The 23,812-nt window shown below is 38.3% G+C and overlaps 1 protein-coding gene across 2 annotated transcripts; it reads right to left on the bottom strand.

The window, feature by feature from the left end:
* Nucleotides 1-2,420: 2,420 nt before the first annotated feature.
* coq9 (coenzyme Q9 homolog (S. cerevisiae)) lies at nucleotides 2,421-23,619 on the bottom strand. 2 transcript variants are annotated; one of them, XM_061927709.2, is made up of 9 exons: nucleotides 23,186-23,619; nucleotides 20,339-20,525; nucleotides 20,133-20,268; nucleotides 10,373-10,515; nucleotides 10,187-10,271; nucleotides 9,965-10,069; nucleotides 7,954-8,109; nucleotides 6,333-6,386; nucleotides 2,421-3,360 (listed from the first exon to the last, which is right to left on the bottom strand). In XM_061927709.2, exons 1-9 carry the CDS (start codon nucleotides 23,241-23,243, stop codon nucleotides 3,343-3,345), a joined length of 942 nt encoding a protein of 313 aa, XP_061783693.1. In that variant the 5' UTR covers nucleotides 23,244-23,619; the 3' UTR covers nucleotides 2,421-3,342. The 2 variants fall into 2 exon arrangements, with proteins under 2 accessions (XP_061783693.1, XP_061783692.1); XM_061927708.1 differs by lacking the exon at nucleotides 2,421-3,360 and adding an exon at nucleotides 5,978-6,222 and having other exon boundaries at nucleotides 23,186-23,617.
* Between the last annotated feature and the right edge of the window lie 193 nt (nucleotides 23,620-23,812).

Raw genomic sequence — 23,812 nt, 5'->3', positions numbered from 1 at the left:
TAAATAAGACTGCCCACAAAACGGCGCATCCTGAAGCGACTGTCAAAAAGCAACGATCTGTAAAACATAATTTATGCAACATTTTGACCAAAGAACCACCATTACATGTTATGTAGACCACAAGGACATGTTTTACATTTAGAAAATAATAATAATATGACTCCTTTAATGCGCCCTATAATCCAGTGCGCCTAATATATTTAAAAAAAAAAAAGATAAAAAATGTATTTTCACATAGGAGGTATATTATACTAAAATATTTCCAAAATAAAAAAGCGAACAATATATATATTTTTTGTTGTCCTGTCCAGTCACTCAGGCAAATCATATTGTTGATGTAGATGCAGGTGTCTCTAGAAAGAGGTTCCGCAGCCTCCGAAGCAGAACCTCCAGGTTCTGTAACAGCTTCTTCCCTCAGGCCGAAGACTCTTGAACGCATCATAATTATCCCCTCAACTCCGCCCAAAATGGATTAACTCGCTGGAATAAAAAAGACAATATAACATATATCCATAAACGTGGATGCATGTGAAAAAGTGCAATAGATTTATCTGTACAGTAACCTATTTATTTATTTATATATGCACCTTATTGCTTTTTTATCCTGCACCACCATGAGCTTATGTAACAAAATTTAATTCTTATCTGTACTGTAAAGTTCAGATTTGAATGACAATAAAAAGGAAGTCTAAGTCTAAGTCACGAAGTGTTGGTGACGAACCCCAAGATGCAGAGAAGGCAGGCTTGGTACAGGAAAACATAATTTAATGTCCAAAATAAATGTAAAACACAAACAAGGAACTGTTTGTGTTTCCATAGAGCAGGTCAGCAGCAGGAAGCATGAAGTGCTCTAAAACTTGCTGGTAGACGGCTGCGTTGACCCTGGATCTCAGGAAATAGAGTGGACCGACACCAGCAGATGACATGGCACCCCAAACCATCACTGATGGTGGAAACTTTACACTAGACTTCAGGCAACGTGGATCCTGTGCCTCTCCTGTCTTCCTCCAGACTCTGGGACCTCGATTTCCAAAGGAAATGCAAAATTTGCATAGTTGGGTGATGGTTTGGGGTGCCATGTCATCTGCTGGTGTCGGTCCACTCTGTTTCCTGAGATCCAGGGTCAACGCAGCCGTCTACCAGCAAGTTTTAGAGCACTTCATGCTTCCTGCTGCTGACCTGCTCTATGGAGATGGAGATTTCAAGTTCCAACAGGACTTGGTGCCTGCACACAGCGCAAAATCTACCCGTGCCTGGTTTACGGACCATGGTATTTCTGTTCTAAATTGGCCCGCCAACTCCCCTGACCTTAGCCCCATAGAAAATCTGTGGGGTATTGTGAAAAGGAAGATGCAGAATGCCAGACCCAAAAACGCAGAAGAGTTGAAGGCCACTATCAGAGCAACCTGGGCTCTCATAACACCTGAGCAGTGCCAGAAACTCATCGACTCCATGCCACGCCGCATTAACGCAGTAATTGAGGCAAAAGGAGCTCCAACCAAGTATTGAGTATTGTACATGCTCATATTTTTCATTTTCATACTTTTCAGTTGGCCAACATTTCTAAAAATCCCTTTTTTGTATTAGCCTTACACAATATTCTAATTTTGTGACACACGGAATTTTGGATTTTCATTTGTTGCCACTTCAAATCATCAAAATTAAATGAAATAAACATTTGAATGCATCAGTCTGTGTGCAATGAATACATATAATGTACAAGTTACACCTTTTGAATGCAATTACTGAAATAAATCAAGTTTTTCAAAATATTCTAATTTACTGACTTTTACCTGTATATACAGGTATTTACTGGCTTTTACCTGTATATATATATATATATATATATATATATATATATATATATATATATATATATATTAAGGGTGTGGGAAAAAATCGATTCGAATTCGAATCGTGATTCTCACGTGTGATTCAGAATCGATTTTCATTTTTTAAAAATCGATTTTTTATTTATTTATTTGTTTTATTTTATCTTTATTTTATTTATTTTTTATTTTAATTAATCAATCCAACAAAACAATACACAGCAATAACATAACAATGCAATCCAATTCCAAAACCAAACCCGACCCAGCAACACTCAGAACTGTAATAAACAGAGCAATTGAGAGGAGATACAAACACGACACAGAACAAACCAAAAGTAGTGAAACAAAAATGAATAGTATCAACAACAGTATCAATATTAGTTACAATTTCAACATAGCAGTGATTAAAAATCCCTCATTGACATTATCATTAGACATTTATAGAAATTTAAATAAATGAACAATAGTGTCACAGTGGCTTACACTTGCATCGCATCTCATAAGCTTGACAACACACTGTGTCCAATATTTTCACAAAGATAAAATAAGTCGTATTTTTGGTTCATTTAATAGTTAAAACAAATTTACATTATTGCAATCAGTTGATAAAACATTGTCCTTTACAATTATAAAAGCTTTTTACAAAAATCTACTATTCTGCTTGCATGTCAGCAGACTGGGGTAGATCCTCCTGAAATCCTATGTATTGAATGAATAGAGAATCCTTTTGAATCGGGAAAAAAATCATTTTTGAATCGAGAATCGTGTTGAATTGAAAAAAAAAAATCGATTTTGAATCGAATCGTGACCCAAGAATCGATATTGAATCGAATCGTGGGACACCCAAAGATTCACAGCCCTAATATATATATATATATATATATATATATACTATATTGCCACCCATCCAAATGATGAGAAACAGGTGTCCTAATCACATGGCCCGATGTATAAAATCAAGCACTTAGGCATGGAGACTGTTTCTACATCAATTGTGAAAGAATGGGCCACCCTCAGTGATTTCCAGCGTGGAACTGTCATAGGATGCCACCTGTGCAACAAATCCAGTTGTGAAATTTCCTCGCTCCTAAATATTCCAAAGTCAACTTTATTATAAGAAAAGTGAAGAGTTTGGGAACAACAAACAGCAAGTCAGTCACCAAGTGGTAGGCCATGTAAACTGACAGAAGGGGGTCAGCGGATGCTGAAGCGCATAGTGCAAAGACTTTCTGCACAGTCAGTTGCTACAGAGCTCCAAACTTCATGTGACCTTCCAATTAGCCCACGTACAGTACGCAGAGAGCTTCATGGAATGGGTTTCCATGGCCGAACAACTGCATCTAAGCCATACATCACAAAGTCCAATGCAAAGCGTGGGATGCAGTGGTGTAAAGCACGTTGTCACTGGACTCTAGAGCAGTGGAGACGCCTTCTCTGGAGTGATGAATCACGCTTTTCCATCTGGAAATCTGATGGACCAGTCTGGGTTTGTAGCAGTGACGTGCGGTCACTAGAGGCGGGACCTCACCTGCCATCATGGAAAGAAAAAAAATGTAAAAAGAAAACAAATTAATTAAATTCTTATATGTATTCAGTGATTATACTATAAAGTTATTTTCCATTTAACTTCACCAGTTTTCAATTATTTTTATTCAAAATCGCTGAATTTTCACATTTGCCGTTCAAATACTGAGAAGAGACGGTGCGGTGATCAGCAGCCAGTTGAGGCACGTCACTCAGTTGTGCCTCAACATGGATTGCGTACTCGGCTAACTGCTGGCCTGCTGTGCAGTGAGACCGTATTGCTATATGAACTATATTATACATTTCCATAGTTTAGTTAGCTGAGGTATATAATGTACAGTGTATTTTGTCAACAACTGTATGTGTGTAAAGTATTTCTTGTGCTGAGCAATCATAAAACTGCTGCGAAGATGCACTGTGTGAGGCTCGCAGTAATCCCGCCTCCTGGTGCCGGTTAATGCACCCCCGCGCAGAGTGCACCCCCCGACGGGAGCGCCACACCAACCAAAGCCCACACCCAAACCCTCCACGTGCAAGACTGAATCCACCCAAAAAAAGTCACTTAACAAGAAGCCAAAAAGTGCAAAAACAACAATGCTCGCGCCGGAGGAGCCGTGAACGACTGCAGGGACACAACATTAGGTACACCTGCAGACTGCAGCACGGATTTCATATTTCATTCATTCACAACTCCTCCAACACGAACACCACTGTTCCCGCACTTATAAGGTAAGACCATAATAAGGTTTTTTTTAATTAAATGTGCTTTTATGTGTGCTACAGTTTGTATGTGTAAAGTTAAAGTTAAGTTAAAGTACCAATGATTGTCACACACACACTAGGTGTGGTGAAATTTGTCCTCCGCATTTGACCCATCCTCTTCTTCACCCCCTGGGAGGTGAGGGGAGCAGTGGGCAGCAGCGGCGCCGCGCCCGGGAATAATTTTTGGTGATTTAACCCCCAATTCCAACCCTTGATGCTGAGTGCCAAGCGGGGAAGAATGCTGGTATGAGCTTTTAAACACAACCCGTTAACTGCTGCCAATCAAATGGTGAATAAGATACTCTTTAGGGTTCATATGTTTGTAAATCTGACTGTGATGAAGTCAGTGCCTCACCAGCCATGAACCTCACCGGACGTCACTGGTTTGTAGGTTGCCAGGAGAACGCTACATTTTGGACTGCACTGTGCCGAGTGTAACATATGGTGGAGGAGGAATTATGTTGTGGGGTTGGTTTTTCAGGAGTTAGGCTTGGCCCCTTAGTTCCAGTAAAAGGAACTTTGAATGCTCCAGGATACCAAAACCTTTTGGACAATTCCATGGGATGCCACTTCAAGTTCATATGTGAGTAAAGGCAGGTGGCCAAATACTTTTGGCAATATATATATATATATATATATATATACACACATATACATATACATCCATCCATCCATTTTCTACCGCTTATTCCCTTCGGGGTCGCAGGGGGCACTGGAGCCTATCTCAGCTACATATATATATATATATATATATATATATATATATATATATATATATATATATATATACACATACACATACATGTATGGGAGCATTTTCATTTGAGTATAATATTGCAAGCTGCAAGTAGACAGTAGTCATATTGTTTAATGATAATGATGAAGTTAATACGGTAACACAACCAGGGCTGTAACCAGGATTTGACAAATACCAAGGTCAACATTTGGTGGTCCAAAATGAGCTTTGAAAGGCTGAAATCATGGGTATCCCAGCACCATAAAAATATCATTACCTTGTAATTACTATGCTGAAGTTTAGCGTGTTAAACAATGTTAACATCATGAAAACATAAGTTTAAAAACTTTATATAATTTCATCTCAGACATGGATTTAAACCCAAGGCCTTGAATTACAAAGCAGAAGGCCTTGGGTTTACTACTGGTGGCTCTTGAGCCACCAGTAGTTAAGGGAGAAATCTGGATTGATATCCTAATATGTGACAAATCATGATGTGTCCAGGAATACGTTTGGGGTAAAATTTCATATGAAGCACCTTGTCATTTAATAATTGACATTTGACATGCGCTACTTTACACAAAACGGGCCCTCTCCTTCACGGATGGCATAGCTCTACGGCTACGCACATCGTGTGTTCTGCGTTTAGGGACAGGCGGCGCATGACTGACATGACAACGGTATTATACCGACTGCGTTTTACACCAATTTCATTGAAACCAACATTAGTGACGTCAGTATAATTTAATGTTTATGTCTTGTTTGACAGCACATTTCGAATTGGATGATGTTTCAAGAAAACGTGGACTTCATTGTGTTACGTTGTTGTCTGGAGTTGTAGTGGGCTGTGAATGCCAAAGTTCGTATATTGAGAGAGTTTGATCTACCAGTGATCACATTGTGATGTACAGCGCACACGATGTCCCCAGTCAGTCATATCATCTTCTTTTTGTCACTTGTATGTCAACGTCGATCTACAGAGGCATTTTTTTAGTAATAAGAACACGATGGCTCAGGACGGAGTGGAGTTAGACCGGTTGTCGACATAAGCCGGACCGATATAAAAGCGTTCTGCTGTATTTTCAATTTATTTGAACAAAATAGGATAACAATCACACCAGTGTTCAATATTTAATATTTACTTTATTGAAGAGCATAAAGGGTCGGACCAGAAGTGAATATTGCCGAGTGAAACAAGACAAAGCCAAAGGTTCAGCAAGAACAATGATGTCATATTATTAATATTGATGACATATCACGTCAATGGAATATCATTTAATTTCTATGGTCAAAACAACGTGGTTGGGATCAGTCTTGTTAAGATGCTAGGCATCATCGCCTCTGGTTCATTCCGGTGAGATTCTTCAGCTGCAGGCAAAAACAATACAGGGACAAAATAAGTCTGTTCAGCGCCATACATGACTTGATGCTGAAGGTGTAACGGTAAATATTTTTCGTGATATACAAATAAGACTTACCGTTAAAGCAGCACCCATGAGACCCTGCACCACCGCTTCACCTGTTGACTGCACCTGAAGGACCAATCACAACACACCAATTGGTAGCCATTTCAAACTTGTCCAACCTTACTGACAATTTTGCCCCTCATGACCCAGACTGGGATAAGCGAAGATGGATGATTAGATGTGCCTTATGAAGCAAGGGTGGTGTGATCAGTTGGCAAGAAATACAGGATTCGTCCACTTTTTCCATAGCCAAATTCAAGCACTTTTTAAGGACTTTCAAGATCAATTTTCCAGTTTTTCCCAGTACCCTTCAAAAGGCGATAACCAGTGTGAATCCCTCCATAGCCTTGTTGTTTGAGGTCACTAAATGCTGTCTGTGGGATAAATACGGAAAATCTGCTTAAACCTAAGCCTAACATTGAACCAGCAGTTATCATTAAGTGAATGGGGCATAGCAAATGAAGCAGTGTTTCTGTAGACTATTCAAAGTCATTGGTGTTTGCAAACGTGTCTCCATTTGTGTTGTTTTTCAAATTTCTTGTTCTTTTTCTTACTTACAGCACTCAATGACATCGAACAACACGTATTGATTCACACCGTATTTGTGCTTGTAAACTGCATAATGGGATATAAAAACACGCACCCTCAAAATGTTAATTTCACTAATTTATTAACAAAACTGTTCCACATTATTATAAGGATAATAAATTAAAGGAAAATATTTTGTTTGTTTCACAACACCTCAGTTGCCTTTCATTAAGCATATCTCGCCTTATAACTGTGGCTATGATAACAAATGAACAAAAAGACAAACGTTAACTTTTTTTGCTTTCACTGAGGTAGCCAGACAAGTTAAGCAGACAACGAAAATAATAGAGCGAGAAATGCATACAACCATGTTGTGTAAAAACTACAAAATCATTCATATTAACTCAGCTCTAAGTTGTGAAAAAGGTTACAAATTATACATTACATGACCTTCACAGTACAAACAAGTCCAATAATTTGTAACCATTTTAATGCAATTAACCAAAACGACAAAATGTAACTTGTTTGCTTTAACAGAGGTAGTCAGACAAGTTAAGTCGACAACCAAAATAATGGAGCAAAAAATACATCGAACCATGTTGGATTTCCTTTTTGCGTACTTTGCAGCAGGCTACACGTGGATTTGGTCCACGTTTTATCCAAAGTTTGTATTTGTCATTTTCCATCCAATGTTCATTAAAACGACAACCTTCCGGCATGATATACCGATGCACCACTGTCCTCTTGGGGGCGACACAGAGCCGTATATACATGACAACAACCTAATGTAAGGGCTCGTGCAAAGCCAACAGATCAAGCGTGTAGCTTTCATTTTTAAGTAAACTTATTATTATTTTTTTCCATTTTATAATTAGCCTATTGAGTCAGACTGCCGAAAAATATGAACATTTCCAAGCATTTACAAGCACTTCACCCAAAATTCAAGCATTTTTCAAACCTTGAAAACACAACATTAAAATCCAAGCATTTTCAAGGTTTTTAAGCACCCTTACGAACCCTGGAAATAAGACACTTTGCTGTAATGAACTGGGATTTGGATCTATATTGGTAAAAATGAGTAAACCTCCACATTTCAGCACTTTACCTGTTCTACAGTTGTGGCCATGTTAACTGCATCCTGGATGCGGTTGTCAAGGAAGAGCCAAGTGTCCTGAAAGTCTGGGGAGGAATCCTGAAGCATCACTAGCTCAGTGGTGTTAAAGATGCCAGTCAAGGCTGCTCTTTTTCTGTACCAGTTCATCTACACACAATAAAACATGAATGTTTGAGGAGAAAAAAAAACAATAACTGAATCACAATAAGGGGTTTTACAGCACATCTGTTTAATGCTTTTTAATGCCCTTTTTAACGGCACTTAAAAAAAATGTATGCTGTATGTATGTGTGCATATATATGTATATATATATATACATACATACGTACAGTACATACAATATATGCACACACAACACACACGCGTCTTGCTCTTTTTAATAACAACGCTAGCTAGATTACATTACAATAGCACTTACAAAAATGCATGAAAACCCTACTATCAAACATGTAACTGTTTACTAACAGTAAGTATAAATTGTTTTAGTTATATTGTAAAACTCACAAACATTGCTTGGAGAGATGAATGAAGAAACCACATGAGTAGAAACGCAATGGCTGACTAATAGAGGAACAGCACTTGAACTTCCGGTTCAAAGCACTACACAAAAGGAAATGTCGTGAGTAGGGATGTCCGATAATGGCTTTTTGCCGATATCCGATATTCCAATATTGTCCAACTCTTTAATTACCGATACCGATATCAACCGATATATGCAGTCGTGGAATTAACACATTATTATGCCTAATTTGGACAACCAGGTATGGTGAAGATAAAATACTTTAAAAAAATAAAAATAAAATAAGATAAATAATTTAAAAACATTTCCTTGAATAAAAAACAAAGTAAAACAATATAAAAACAGTTACATAGAAACTAGTAATTAATGAAAATTAGTAAAATTAACTGTTAAAGGTTAGTACTATTAGTGGACCAGCAGCACGCACAATCATGTGTGCTTACGGACTGTATCCCTTGCAGACTGTATTGATCTATATTGATGTATAATGTAGGAACCAGAATATTAATAACAGAAAGAAACAACCCTTTTGTGTGAATGAGTGTGAATGAGTGTAAATGGGGGAGGGAGGTTTTTTGGGTTGGTGCACTAATTGTAAGTGTATCTTGTGTTTTTTATGTTGATTTAATAAAAATAAAAAATAAAAAAAATAAAAAACGATACTGATAATAAAAAAAACAATACCGATAATTTCCGATATTACATTTTAACGCATTTATCGGCCGATAATATCTGAAGTCATCCAAAGATGGAGCCATAGCACAAACATTAACACACCATTTCAAGGTCTCTGTAGGTGTTTTATAAAACTATTTTTTGAATACCAAACATTATGGCCGTTAGTGAAGAAAAATCCATCAATTAGCCACACCTTTTTTATCAGCCCCAGGGTTTAAAGAGCAGGAAAAAAGTACCGGTTTATAGCCTGGAAAATACGGTAATCATTAAAGTAAATAATGACAAATAAAAATCCCAACAATACAAGATAAAAAGTGAAATTTAGTTTAACAGGATATCTTGCACTTTGAGTCTTTTTTCCCCCACTACAGTTATTCACTTTGTGTAATAAAGTAAAACCATTATTCCGTAGTAATGTAAGTATGTAGTTTTCAAAAATTTGTTAAAATCAAGTTGTAGACTCAAATGTGTACAGTGGATTATATAAACAATAATTGTTTGACTCCAGCACCCCCCGCGACCCCGTAAGGGACAAGCGGTACAAAATGGATGGATATTTGACTATTTGACAAGTAAAATAACCGTTAGTTGCAGCCCTATATTATAGTGTTTGTGTCATTTCTGTGTTTGGAGTATTAGGACGTAGCAATTTGTTTCTTGTCCTCCACAGTAAGGATTACAGTACAAGTAGAAAAGCACCCTAAATTATAAATTGGTGATTAACAGACACTAGATCAGAAGCAAATACAAGTTGCTATGAACAATGAGGGAGTAGAAACGGAGCAAAATAATAAAGCCACTCACGTCTGTGGATCGGTCTCCTGCATGATACCAGATGTCGTCCACCAGGGTGGACAAATGTTTCAGAGCTTCAGGGATGTTATGAGGCAGGAGCAGGATGCTCATGGCCTAAGGGGACAGACACAAAGTCAAGATACACGAGGTAAGATTCTGACAGGAACACCAAAACCATCTATTCTCATTTACGTATGTCCATGCTGTGACTCACCATCATGCACAATTTACCTGTGGCCAAGTTTCTATGTAAGGGATGTGCATCCGAAGTCTGGTCTCCACTCCATCCCTTAGAAAATCAGCAGTTTTCTTTGGTCTGCAAGAAAATTTGTTACCACAAATTACCAATTGGTAAAGTGACATTTGCTCGAATGAGTTCATAGGTGTGTGTGTGTGTGTATGTTTGTGTGCACATACTCCGCTTGTCCTAGCTGGACCTGCTTGTGTTGTTCTGCGAGGATCTCTGCCAGTTGTGAATTGCACTGAGCCACGAAATGCAGCACCAAGTCTCCAGCACCGTTGTAAAACATACCAGTTGAAGCAGACGACAGGCCGAGTGTCTGATACCAAAACACAAATGATCTTTTTTTAACATCTATTTGTGTCTGAAAACAAAATCAAAACACTTATCGTTGACACATGTGTCCCAACGATGGCGGAAAGCCTTTGAATGTGGTGTAACTACTTTCAACACATTTTGAATACCACAGAGCTCGCAGAAAGCCAGCACAGTCCATTACAACAAGAAGCGTATTATAGAAACATGGATAATCTTGCTCAATATATTTATCATGCTCAGCTACTGCTGGGCAAGATGCAGGAGTCATTGCTATTTGCAGGTACAGTATGACAGCTCAAGTTGAGGAAGCAGAAAAACAAGAACAGTGGCAACAAAAATGAAAAGACTCCTTATGATATTTTGGCTGCTAAGAAGATCTATATTTGGTCAAAAAATAAAAACTTATTGGCAAAACTCAGTAATGAAGATGTTGGTAACTTCAGAAATTTCACAAGGATAGATCAAAATGACTGACTCATCAACGCGCCTGGCATCAACCGCAGTGGCACCGCGATATCTCCCCTTTAACGCCACCACCTCCGTGTAGTTACTGTGTGCACGTAACTACACTACAGGGTATGGGAGGAAAATATGACAGTCAGATCATGTCAGTGATAACACAGTATTATCACAGATCTTGCAGCACAAAGACAGAGGCTGCTGTTCGTTACACTGTGAAAGGCTTTTTTTAACACGTTCAAAAGGAACAATTAGGAACAATTTCCCTCGTGGATCAATAAAGTTTGTCTAAGTCTAAGAATCCATGCGTTGGGGGATTCGTACTTTAAACTTTTTTACTACGACTGCAAAATAATACAGCATGGGACCAAATAAAGTTGTGAGTACCAGCACTTTGTTAAAGAAGGTGAGAAACACTATTGAACTCAAAGTACACCACTGTGTGGCTCTCCCTTTGCCGCTCATCGCCGTCTCTGTCAATAAGTCTTCAATAAAGTGATACGTTACAAGTGACCGTCCATCCATCCATTTCTACCACTTTTCCTCCTTGTTTTATATATTTCACATAGTTTTCTGTGAAAAACGATCATTGTTCTATATAAAATGTGTTTTTGTTTATATCTTTGGACTGTCTGGAACAGATGAATTATTTCTTATAAGAAAAATTGCTTCGGTTTATTCAGTGGCTGACCCTTTGGACAAATTACTGATGAAAACGAATATGTTCTAATTGTTTCTTAACGTGTAGAACTGAATTTAAATTGTGTTTAATAATATTATTTAATACCTGTGAGAAACATTATATGGTAAAAATGCTAATAAAAAAAAAAAGATCATACCTTGCTCCCTCCATCAGTGCGTGAATGTGTGTGAGAATGGGTAAATGTGGAAGTAGTGTCAAAGCGCTTTGAGTACCTTGAAGGTAGAAAAGCGCTATACAAGTACAACCCATTTATCATTTATCATTATCAGGAGCCTTTTTATTAATTTTGGTCTTTATTTATTACCAGTTAAACTTACATTGTCATTTTAAATAGCAAAAATATACAGTGATGCTCTCATGTTAAAATTTCAATGTTATGCGCATTCATAACAAAAAAGGTAATCAGAAAATTCATTTGTTTATACTATAGAGCGACTATAGAGCTTTTAAAACTATACTACTTAATACCACGGAGGAGGGGAACATTACGTTAAAGGGTAATCAATTAATTTTATCGATATTAGACAAAAACATTGCATTTAAGAACGGCAGACTTTATATAAAGTTGTTTTAGCACTTTTAATGAAAAATACATCTGTGACGTCGTCGACACGCACCACCAATCATCAAAACAAGTATATATAAGCAGATACCAAAATAGAAGACAGACAAACTAAAAATTAACAAGCCACCGTTCCGGTCCAGTGTGTGGAAACACTAAGTCTTTTACAAATACAGAGGTGTTCTTAATAAGTTGCTCACTGTTTGTAGGATATATAAAATACAAGTGCAACACGTCATATCTCTTGTACCACCTACTAAAGTGTTGTGGGATTTCACACAACGTCAACTGCCCAGGCACTAGCAGCATTCCCGCTAGAGCAGCAGCAGCAGCAGCAACACAAAAGAGTAGTTACACTTGCTCTTTTCTTAAATGTTACTGCACTGCTGTTTTTTAATGTATCCACTCGGCATCCATTGCACTGGTCACCCAAGGGGGGTCCCCACATATGCAGTTCCTTCCAAAGTTTCTCGTTGTCCTCATTGGGTTGAGTTTTTTCTTGTCCTGATGTGGACCTGAGCCGAGGATATTGTTGTGGCTTGTGCAGCCCTTTGAGACATTTGTGATTAAGAGATGTATCATCAATCATCAATGTGCGGCCGTAGCCGAGAGACCTTGCACAACCCTCTGCCAGCAGTCGGGGTCACCCGACTGCTGTATAAGTCAATTTTCATTGATTGATTACAACGAGAAGGTCAAACCACTGCTCATTTAACCTGAAGAGATTAGCTTGCATTTATTGTTTTTTTTAAATTAATTTTGTATTTGTATTATTTCTATATCAAAAAACAACAGCAAAAGTAATAGGTAAACCTATTGTTAATTCAACCCGAAGAGATGCTGGTTGCACTTTTAAAAAAAAAAATCAATATTGTATTATTTCTACGTTTACAAAACAAAGACAGAAGTAACAGGTAAATTTACTACTAAAATGATGGTTACTGTACATTTATTAAACATTTATTGAAAACTAAAAATGAGAGCAGAAAAGGTATCTTCTTGTAAATTCAAAATATAGTTTTGGTGGCACTTTATTGAAATAAAATGTGAATGCATTGGCCATTAATTGTTGGTTTCTAGCTTGTTTATATCCACACTTCATTTATACCAAATTCCCTTATAAGAAATAACAGGAATACAGGAAACTTCACCTGCAGTGTCCAGTATGCAGTAAATATTTCACAGACACACTGGTTTTGATAAAAAGTTATTTTAGCTATTTGAATTGTTTCGGCTCCTATTGTTCTAAATAAACAAATATAGTCCCAGAATCCCATGAATTATGATTCGAATCGAAGCTTTAAAACAAATCGTTACACTCTCTATTGATGACACATTCTAGTTGTCCGCAAATCTGACAGCGACACGCTAACGAAAGCGTCCTATTGCTGGGATGTTACTGGCGTCACGTTCGGCTCACGTCCCGCCCAATGAATACGCGCGGTGGTCAAGCTGGCTGTTTTCAATGGCCTTCCTTTCTTTTATTTGTAATTGCATTTGTGTATGTTTTGTAACTTGATCCGTGTATTATTATTTTACTTTGCACTTTTGAAAAGGACCCCAGGAAGACTAGCCTGGCGTTTGTGTGTCGGCTAATGGGGATCCTCTATAAACAATGAACAATAAACAATAAACAATGCGTGTTTTGTTTTCGGCTGTACGAATCGTTCATATCGCGAAAGGATAAACTATAAACAAAAAGCATGCAGCTCACACGCCAGTCCAAGGGAGCAGAGTCGAATAATACACAAGCTTGCAGTGATCACTTTGTTAAAAGTTTGTTTGATAGATTTTTAACATTCATTATTTCCCATTTAAGTATTATCTTAATATTACAAACCCCGTTTCCATATGGGTTGGGAAATTGTGTTAGATGTAAATATAAACGGAATACAATGATTTGAAAATCCTTTTCAACCCAATTGAATGCACTACAAAGACAAGGTATTTGATGTTCAAACTCATAAACTTTATTTTTTTTTGCAAATAATAATTAACTTAGAATTTCATGGCTGCAACACGTGCCAAAGTAGTTGGGAAAGGGCATGTTCACCACTGTGTTACATCACCTTTTCTTTTAACAACACTCAATAAACGATTGGGAACTGAGGAAACTAATTGTTGAAGCTTTGAAAGTGGAATTCTTTCCCATTCTTGTTTTATGTAGAGCTTCAGTCGTTCAACAGTCCGGGGTCTACGCTGTCGTATTTTACGCTTCATAATGCGCCACACATTTTTGATGGAAGACAGGTCTGGACGGCAGGCGAGCCAGGAAAGTACCCGCACTCTTTTTTTACGAAGCCACGCTGTTGTAACATGTGCTGAATGTGGCTTGGCATTGTCTTGCATGAAAAAGACGGCGCTTAAATGGCAGCATATGTTGTTCCCAAAACCTGTATGTACCTTTCAGCATTAATGGTGCTTTCACAGATGTGTAAGTTACCCATGCCTTGGGCACTAATGCTCCCCCATACCAACACAGATGCTGGCTTTTGAACTTTGCGTCGATAACAGTCTGGATGGTTCGCTTCCCCTTTGGTCCGGATGACACGATGTCGAATATTTCCAAAAACAATTTGAAATGTGGACTCGTCAGACCGCAGAACACTTTCCCACTTTGCATGAGTCCATCTTTGATGATCTCGGGCCCAGAGAAGCCGGCGGCGTTTCTGGATGTTGTTGATAAATGGCTTTCGTTTTGCATAGTAGAGCTTTAACTTGCACTTACAGATGTAGTGACGAACTGTGTTTAGTGACAGTGGTTTACTGAAGTGTTCCTGAGCCCATGTGGTGATACCTTTTAGAGATTGATGTCGGTTTTTGATACAGTGCCGTCTGAGGGATCGAAGGTCACGGTCATTCAATGTTGGTTTCTGGCCATGCCGCTTACGTGGAGTGATTTCTCCAGATCCTCTGAACCTTTTGATGATATTATGGACCGTAGATGTTGAAATCCCTAAATGTCTTGCAATTGCACTTGGAGAAATGTTGTTCTTAAACTGTTTGACTATTTGCTCACGCAGTTGTGGACAAAGGGGTGTACCTCGCCCCATCCTTTCTTGTGAAAGACTGAGCATTTTTTGGGAAGCTGTTTTTATACCCAATCATGGCACCCACCTGTTCCCAATTAGCCTGCACACCTGTGGGATGTTCCAAATAAGTGTTTGATGAGCATTCCTCAACTTTATCAGCATTTATTGCCACCTTTCCCAACTTCTTTGTCAAGTGTTGCTGGCATCAAATTCTAAAGTTAATGATTATTTGCAACAAAAAAAAAAGTTTATCAGTTTGAACATCAAATATGTTTTTACAATGATTTGCAAATCATTGTATTCCGTTTATATTTACATTTAACACAATTTCCCAACTCATATGGAAACAGGGTTTGTATTTGTATTTCTTAAACACGTTTGCTACGAGTGTTCCAAAAATCACCAACTCTGCAAGTCTAAATAAAAGAAAGCAAATGTGAGCAAAACCTAAAAGAGTTTTTACCAAAGGCAGTAATCAAACATTTTAGCTTTCAGCACATACACAATGTTGACATCTATTGTTATATTTTGATAAAGACGGGGAAAAACACGCGTACTTGCAATGTGGCGCGTGCAACAGCAACAAACATGGCAGTAAACACGAAGTTAAAACATTGAAATGCAACCTTACCCGAGCAAAAACGATGCATATACCCAGCCAGACACAAATAAGTTGTAGACCTCCGTAATTTTCCAAGTTTCCATCGGTTTTTGTTGTGTAGAATGGCGTCTGGAGCACAATGGTTCGATATGTCTGAGAATGTGACCGACGTATAATCCTTGGTATCACTCGACAAATCTTTTTTAATAAGGTATAGGGATCTATTTCATTGCATAGTTTGCTTTTTTGCTCATATTTGCTTTTTGCAAGAAGATTTAAGCCTCTTTTGTACTCAGATAGTTTGCGCGCTGCTTGCTGTACAACAGCAATCTTAGCTTGGTTGACCAACACTGGTTTTCACTTCCGGGAAGACGTCTCGTCTCGGAATACAAACAATACGCAAAGTACAGTAGGGTCCTCGCTAAATCAGTAATTATTGCTGCATGGCGGCAAATAAAGTATGTTTCTTACAAGTACGATTATCACTGGAGGATACAAGACGCCATGCTAACCACTGGGGATGTAACAATACCACAGTATTGTGGTTTTGAAGTCTTCAAAACAATGCTGTAACGTGTGACGTTAAGTGTAGTTTTTTTCTGGCGCTTCAGCCTTGGCCGGGTCTGAAATAAACTGCATCTCCCTGAATCCTATACGTAGCGCGGGACCGGCAAGGTGGGGGAATGAAATGGCGTAAGCAGGAAGTGAAGTGTTTGTAGTAGACAAGAGGAATTTTTTTGGGTGGACATTTTCTGAAAATTTCATCAGAATCCGCCCTTAATTGTTTGAGTTTTGTTGCTAACAAACACACCCCGGCAAAAACATAACCTCTTTGGCAAAGGTAAGAAAATCTGCGTTCTGCAAAGCAAAGCGCGCCACTTTGTCTCAAGCGTTTACAAGCCAACACGGCCACCTGATCACGGCGCACCGTACGTAGGGAAATCACCAAAAAAAAAGTACACTGCAGGAAATACCAGTAAACTAAAAAGCGACTTGATAAATCCTCAACCCGTCCATCCATTTTCTACCACGTGTCTTTCTTGATGTCGCGGGGGTACTGGAGCCTATCCAGCTGCACTCAGGCAGAAGGCAGCGTACACACTGGACATGTCACCATCTCATAAACTGTCACCCAGAAAATATATATTTGACGCCAGCGAAGCTAAACCTTAATGAGTGAGGTATTTACAGTATTAAAAGTTATATTGTTAGTTAACTTTTCTGAGAAACAGAATTTTCCAAACTATTGTAACAATGTCCACTGTAGAGGACACTGCTTCTCATTAAGTAAAAGTTGAAAGACACTAAACTGAACATTATCGTTTTACACTGGATATTTGTATTGTCACTTTAAAGACACACAACCGCAAGTTTAAAAACTTTTTTTTTGCTTGAAACAGTCAATGTTCCTGCACAATTATTTGTACTTAAAAGTACAAGTCTATGGTAATAAATATGATGAGAACAATTGGCCATTATGTTTGTGTTCAATTACAGTAAGTGTGTTTATTCTAAAAATTCTTTCCATTTCATTTCACACACCATGCATCATTTGCATCTTTTTTTTTTGGACATACAGTATACCACAATAATATTGTCCTGTGGCCGTAATACCGTGATATGTCGTAAAAATGATAATCCTTCAGCAGATTCACATACATAGACTTTGTTAAGACTTTTACTTTCTCTATGTAGTCAAGTTGGATGTCTTGTTGGCGGAGCGCCAGCGACGAGGACCTCACTGAACAATCCAATCTCTACTGTGTTTATCAGAGTAGCTTAACCTTTTTTGAGTGGTAAAGAATTTCGAATGAGATCTCTTTTTTGTTCACTTTAATGAAAAACGGTGTTACTTTTGTAATACAGTGACCAGTTGGTATACACTAGTATCAACACAATCTGTTTATTTGTCTCTTAAAAAAACATCGACTGATAGTCGACTACAGGCGAAATCTAACAAATTTGATTTGTCGATTAAAATTCTTAGTCAAAGGCAGCCCTAGACTTTATTACACATTTTGTATCTAATAAAAGGGCATAAGGAAATAATTACAATAACTAATTGATAACGTACATCGGAATCCTGTGTTTTTGTCTGATTATAAATGTGATCAAACTGTAATCATCCAATAATATTGAAAATATGAAGTAAAAGTATTAGCATTAATTAATATGACCAATACTGCCCCTGGAACTACTTGGTATTGAATCAATATCTATATTTGTAATATCGCCCAAAACTAAAGTAAAGTATCCAAACAACAGAAGAACAAGTGCTTACTACATTTTAACAGAAGTGTCGATAGAACCATGTTACAACAAAAAGTAACCAGATATTAATAGTCAATTAACAAGTAGATTATAACAAGTACATACAGATGATGCAACGAGAAATGACACAATATGTTACTGCATACTTCAGCAACTAAATTGGCAACTTTTGTAACCCATTTTGAAATGGTTCTATTATTATTTATAATATATTGTGATATATATCTCTATCGCAAGAAGCTGCAATATATATAGCGCCATACATTTCTGGTCACATTGCTCATCCTTAATTTAAACTACAAACCCTGTTTCCATATGAGTTGGGAAATTGTGTTAGATGTAAATATAAACGGAATACAATGATTTGCAAATCATTTTCAACCCATATTCAGTTGAATATGCTACAAAGACAACATATTTGATGTTCAAACTGATAAACTTTTTTTTTTGTGCAAATAATCATTAACTTTAGAATTTGATGCCAGCAACACGTGACAAAGAAGTTGGGAAAGGTGGCAATAAATACTGATAAAGTTGAGGAATGCTCATCAAACACTTATTTGGAACATCCCACAGGTGAAAAGGCAAGTTGAGAACAGGTGGGTGCCATGATTGGGTATAAAAGTAGATTGCATGAAATGCTCAGTCATTCACAAAGGATGGGGTGAGGGTCACCACTTTGTCAACAAATGTGTGAGCAAATTGTTGAACAGTTTAAGAAAAACCTTTCTCAACCAGCTATTGCAAGGAATTTAGAGATTTCACCATCTACGGTCCGTAATATCATCAAAGGGTTCAGAGAATCTGTAGAAATCCCTGCACGTAAGCAGCTAAACCTGTGACCTTCGATCCCTCAGGCTGTACTGCATCAACAAGCAACATCAGTGTGTAAAGGATATCACCACATGGACTCAGGAACACTTCAGAAACCCACTGTCAGTAACTACAGTTGGTCGCTACATCTGTAAGTGCAAGTTAAAACTCTCCTATGCAAGGCGAAAACCGTTTATCAACAACATCCAGAAACACTGTGGGCTTCGCTGGGCCTGAGCTCATCTAAGATGGACTGATACAAAGTGGAAAAGTGTTCTGTGGTCTGACGCGTCCACATTTCAAATTGTTTTTGGAAACTGTGGACGTCGTGTCCTCCGGACCAAAGAGGAAAAGAACCATCCGGATTGTTATAAGCGCAAAGTTGAAAAGCCAGCATCTGTGATGGTATGAGGGTGTATTATTGCCCAAGACATGGGTAACTTACACATCTGTGAAGGCGCCATTAATGCTGAAAGGTACATACAGCTTTTGGAGCAACATATGTTGCCATCCAAGCAACGTTACTATGGACGCCCCTGCTTATTTCAGCAAGACAATGCCAAGCCACGTGTTACATCAACGTGGCTTCATAGTAAAAGAGTGCGAGTACTAGACTGGCCTGCCTGTAGTCCAGACCTGTCTCCCATTGAAAATGTGTGGCACAATATGAAGCCTAAAATACCACAACGGAGACCCCCGGACTGTTGAACAACTTAAGCTGTACATCAAGCAAGAATGGGAAATCATTCCACCAGAGAAGCTTAAAAAATGTGTCTCCTCAGTTCCCAAACGTTTACTGAGTGTTGTTAAAAGGAAAGGCCATGTAACACAGTGGTGAACAAGCCCTTTCCCAACTTTGGCACATGTTGCAGCCATGAAAATCTAAGTTAATTATTATTTGCAAAAAAAAAAAAAAGTTTATGAGTTTGAACATCAAATATCTTGTCTTTGTAGTGCATTCAATTGAATATGGGTTGAAAAGGATTTGCAAATCATTGTATTCCGTTTATATTTACATCTAACACAATTTCCCAACTCATATGGAAACGGGGTTTGTATTTCCCCTAAAAGATGTATTGAGGCTATAAAGTGTGTTTTATTCGAATAGTGATTTGATTTGATAGATTAACTAATTACTAAAATAATCAAGAGCTACCGCCCTAATTCCGATACTCACCTCAGCACCAGCCGCGATAGCCTCAACGGTCCAGCCATGCTGCGGGACAAACTCCAAAGCAGCGCCAAGGATTCGAGCTTGAAGCTGCTCCTCTGATTCGTACTGCTCACCATCCTCATCAGTCTGATCCTGGTAGCTAACACACACACACACATTTCATTCAGTGCTGACTTTTACATATTTTACTTCACTTTTCACCGACCGACCTAGTGTTTGGTCTGCTCGACTCCTCAGCGTCTGGGTTGGATATGGAGTCTTTAAGTGTAGTCCCTGCTGTCAGGTCCTGGTCAGAGTGTTTGCTGGATTTGAACTCATCCTGAAGAATAAATGCTGTACGGTGGAAGCCTGTTTTAAGACCAACACACGGAGGTTTTGCTGCTGGTGCTGCCAGACCTGGAAAGAAGAACGTTGTTAGTGGAGATACAGTATATCTGTGCATGTTTCGTGTATGTATTTTTCTGTGTGGAACATTGGGTTCGGTACAATGGTGTAACAATTTCCAGGCAGTTAGTCAGACTGCCAGGGGCAGCAGACTTGAGGGATATTGTCATTAAAGACATGAGCAAGATGCCCGTAAGAAAGTTGGCAAAAGGTTTTTTCCATTTTCATCGTTACCGGTTGCCATATTGTAAAATATTACACGTGTGCCTCTGTTGGCCATCTAATAAACCGAGGTACGTCCCGAACTTGGATTATGGCGCGGCATAAGGGTGTCACAATAACAGAATTTCATCGATACATCTACCTCTGAATTTCCACAATTCTCAATACTTATTTATTACTACGGTAAAAAAAAAAAAAATGAATCCACGTACTTCTACTGAAAATTCACTACTTTATCAAAAATAGTTTCAAAGTGAAGAGGTAACATTAAAAAAGAACAGCAGTGTTCTATAACCTCCCAGTAAATCAAAACAATCAATATTATGCTTATGAATATGCTTATAAAAAAAACAACAATAGTCAAATAATTTACATTATAAAAATAACAGCAGAGGTGTGGAGCCTTCAAGAATATAAAACAAACAATATTGTTTTGAATATTCTTTCAATATAGTGGAAGTGTGACGCCATGTCATTAGAAATGACATAGGCTAATAAAAAGACTAAAACATTGTTGTGGTTTTAGTCGTTATTAGTATCAATAATTCAGTCTTTTGCCATTACGTCGGGTCTGTTCTTTTTTTCATTTTCGTTTATTTTATCTTTACAATGTGCCGTAAAAAAAGACATGCATTCGCAACACTTTGCCTTCCTGGAGAAATGAGTGTTGCCAAACGACAAAGAGTGTCTCTAAGCTGTTTTCTAAGAACTTATGAAAGTGATAAAGGTTGGGTTGCACACTTCTGGAGGTTTTTTGCACTCTATACCGGGGTCAGCAACTCGCAGCTTTAGAGCCTCATGCGGCACTTTAGATGCGCCCTGGTGGCTCCATGGAGTTTTTTCAAAATGTATGGAAATGGGATAAAAATGGGGTGAAAAATATGTTTTTTGTTGTAATATGGTTTCTGTAGGAAGACAAACAAGTATTTGACGAGCACCGTTTTTTTCTACTACTACTGCCCTTGAACTCACCATTGTGTGGACTGTGAATCGAAAGTTTGTTTACATGTATGACTTTCTCCGACGCTGCCACAGAAAGACGTGTTTTATGCCACTCCTTCTTTGTCTCATTTTGTCCACCAAACGTTTTATGCTGTGCATGAATGCACAAAGGTGAGCTTTGTTGATGTTATTGACTTGTTGGAGTGCTAATCAGGCATATTTGGTCACTGCATGACTGCAAGCTAATCGATGCTAACATGCTATCTAGGCTAGCTGTATGTACACATTGCATCATTATGCCTCGTTTGTAGGTATATTTGAGCTCTTTTAATTTCGTTTACTTATGTCCTCTGTGCATTTAATCTATATTTACATGTCTCATGATACATTATCTGTATGTAATATTGGCTGAATATCTGATAGTTGTTTGTGTGCCATGTTGTTCCAGACCACAGCAAACGTTACCCAGCTTGCAAAGATTGTAATAAATCAGTTTCCTTTAACTTGGACACACACATCTATACCTTTGGCCATTCTAAGACATTTCCAGGAGTCATCTCACCCTCTGAGAAGTTTAACTAATGTTTTCCAATGTTGTAAAAATGTGTAGAATAAATATTACATTTCAACATTTCTGTCAACGAAGATGTGTGTCAGCCTGCGACACATAGTCATCTTGATAGTAGGCTGATGTAGCTAATTAGCCACTTACATCATCACTTATATAAGTCTTTTAATTTTTTGCGGCTCCATACAGATTACTTTTTTGTATTTGTGGTCCAATATGGCTCTTTCAACATTTTGGGTTGCCGACCCCTGCCCTACACTTTTGTGACCGCTTGTATTAGATTATGGAATAAGTGCAAGACGCAAGATACACCCCTCTTTCACTTATAATGCATACTTCTACTCGCTAATTATAGTGACAAAGTGACTAAAATGTTTTACAAATCATTTCTGCAACATCATATTCTCACCCACACCAAGTTATGCTACACTGACACACTTCCATTATCATTTGTTTATGAGCGAGGGCCAACCGGAAGCGTCAAATCAGCATTTGTGACGGATTTCCACTTATAAATAAATTTATTATTTTTTTAAAAGAGTAAATGCGTTCTTCTTCGGCGCTCACTCAGTGCTCACGTGATGCGATTCGCTGTGCAAAGAGCGTACGATTCTGACTACTGGTCATACTAAATAAAACAGGTGTACAAATATTTTGTGCGTGTTGGTATCGACTTGGCATCGAAGTATCGATACTTTTAACATCCCTAGCGCACCGTTACACCCATTAACGCTGTAGTTGCTCAAATTTACACCCAGCTTTGCAAGGCACAGGTAGCTAAATGTTTGATACGTATGTCCTTCGCGATCACCTTCCCTGACATGTGACAGTGCGTTGTTAGCAAGTACTAGGAGCGACCGAGCACCGAAATAACACATTTTTGTTTCTAACGCAGTTTCCCGTCACATTTGAAGAAAGGCTGGTGGTGGTCGATAATTACCGCTCCCGAGCCCCCGGAGTGCCCTTCCAGCACGTAGAGCTCGAAACAACGCCGCCATGTTCTTTGTTTTCTTTCTTTATCTTCCTTGAGTTTCAAGGCGGTTGATAGCCATGTTGAAGGGTGTGATACCGCCACCTTCTGCTCCGGAGTGAGAGTCAAACAGTATTTTTTCATCCATCCATCCATTTACTACCGCTTATTCCCTTCGGGGTCGCGGGGGGTGCTGGAGCCTATCGCAGCTACAATCGGACGGAAGGCGGTGTACACCCTGGACAAATCATCGCAGGGCCAACACAGATAGACAGACAACATTCACACTCACATTCATTTTTTTACATTCTAATTCCCATTGCACACAAACCTAAAACAAAATGAAATTAAAATAACTATTATAACTAACCAGCCCTTTACCCACACACCACTGTCTCTCTCATGTAACTCTTCTCATCCAACTCGTTTTCTTTCACACTCTTGCGTCACATTCATGCGACTCAGATCTGCGATACAAAAACATGCAGTCAAGTTATAGAAGAGATCACATTTGGTATTGTTTATAAACGATTGTAACATAGAAATGTTTGTCAACATTATTATGCTCCAGGCAAAAGGTTTTCTACATAAATGTCG

Source organism: Nerophis lumbriciformis, linkage group LG35 (assembly GCF_033978685.3).
Source record: "Nerophis lumbriciformis linkage group LG35, RoL_Nlum_v2.1, whole genome shotgun sequence".
Classification (NCBI taxonomy): Eukaryota; Metazoa; Chordata; class Actinopteri; order Syngnathiformes; family Syngnathidae; genus Nerophis; species Nerophis lumbriciformis.
This window is presented reverse-complemented; position numbering and strand designations above follow the sequence as displayed.

Coding starts and splice junctions, on each gene's coding strand:
- coq9 (XM_061927708.1), bottom strand. CDS start 23,243: ATGGCGGCGTTGTTTCGAGCTCTACGTGCTGGAAGGGCACTCCGGGGG. Junction 20,526..23,185: donor ACTCCGGGGGCTCGGGAGCG/GTAATTATCGAC, acceptor TCTTCTTTCCAG/GTCTGGCAGCACCAGCAGCA. Junction 6,223..6,332: donor TCATGGGTGCTGCTTTAACG/GTAAGTCTTATT, acceptor TTTTGCCTGCAG/CTGAAGAATCTCACCGGAAT.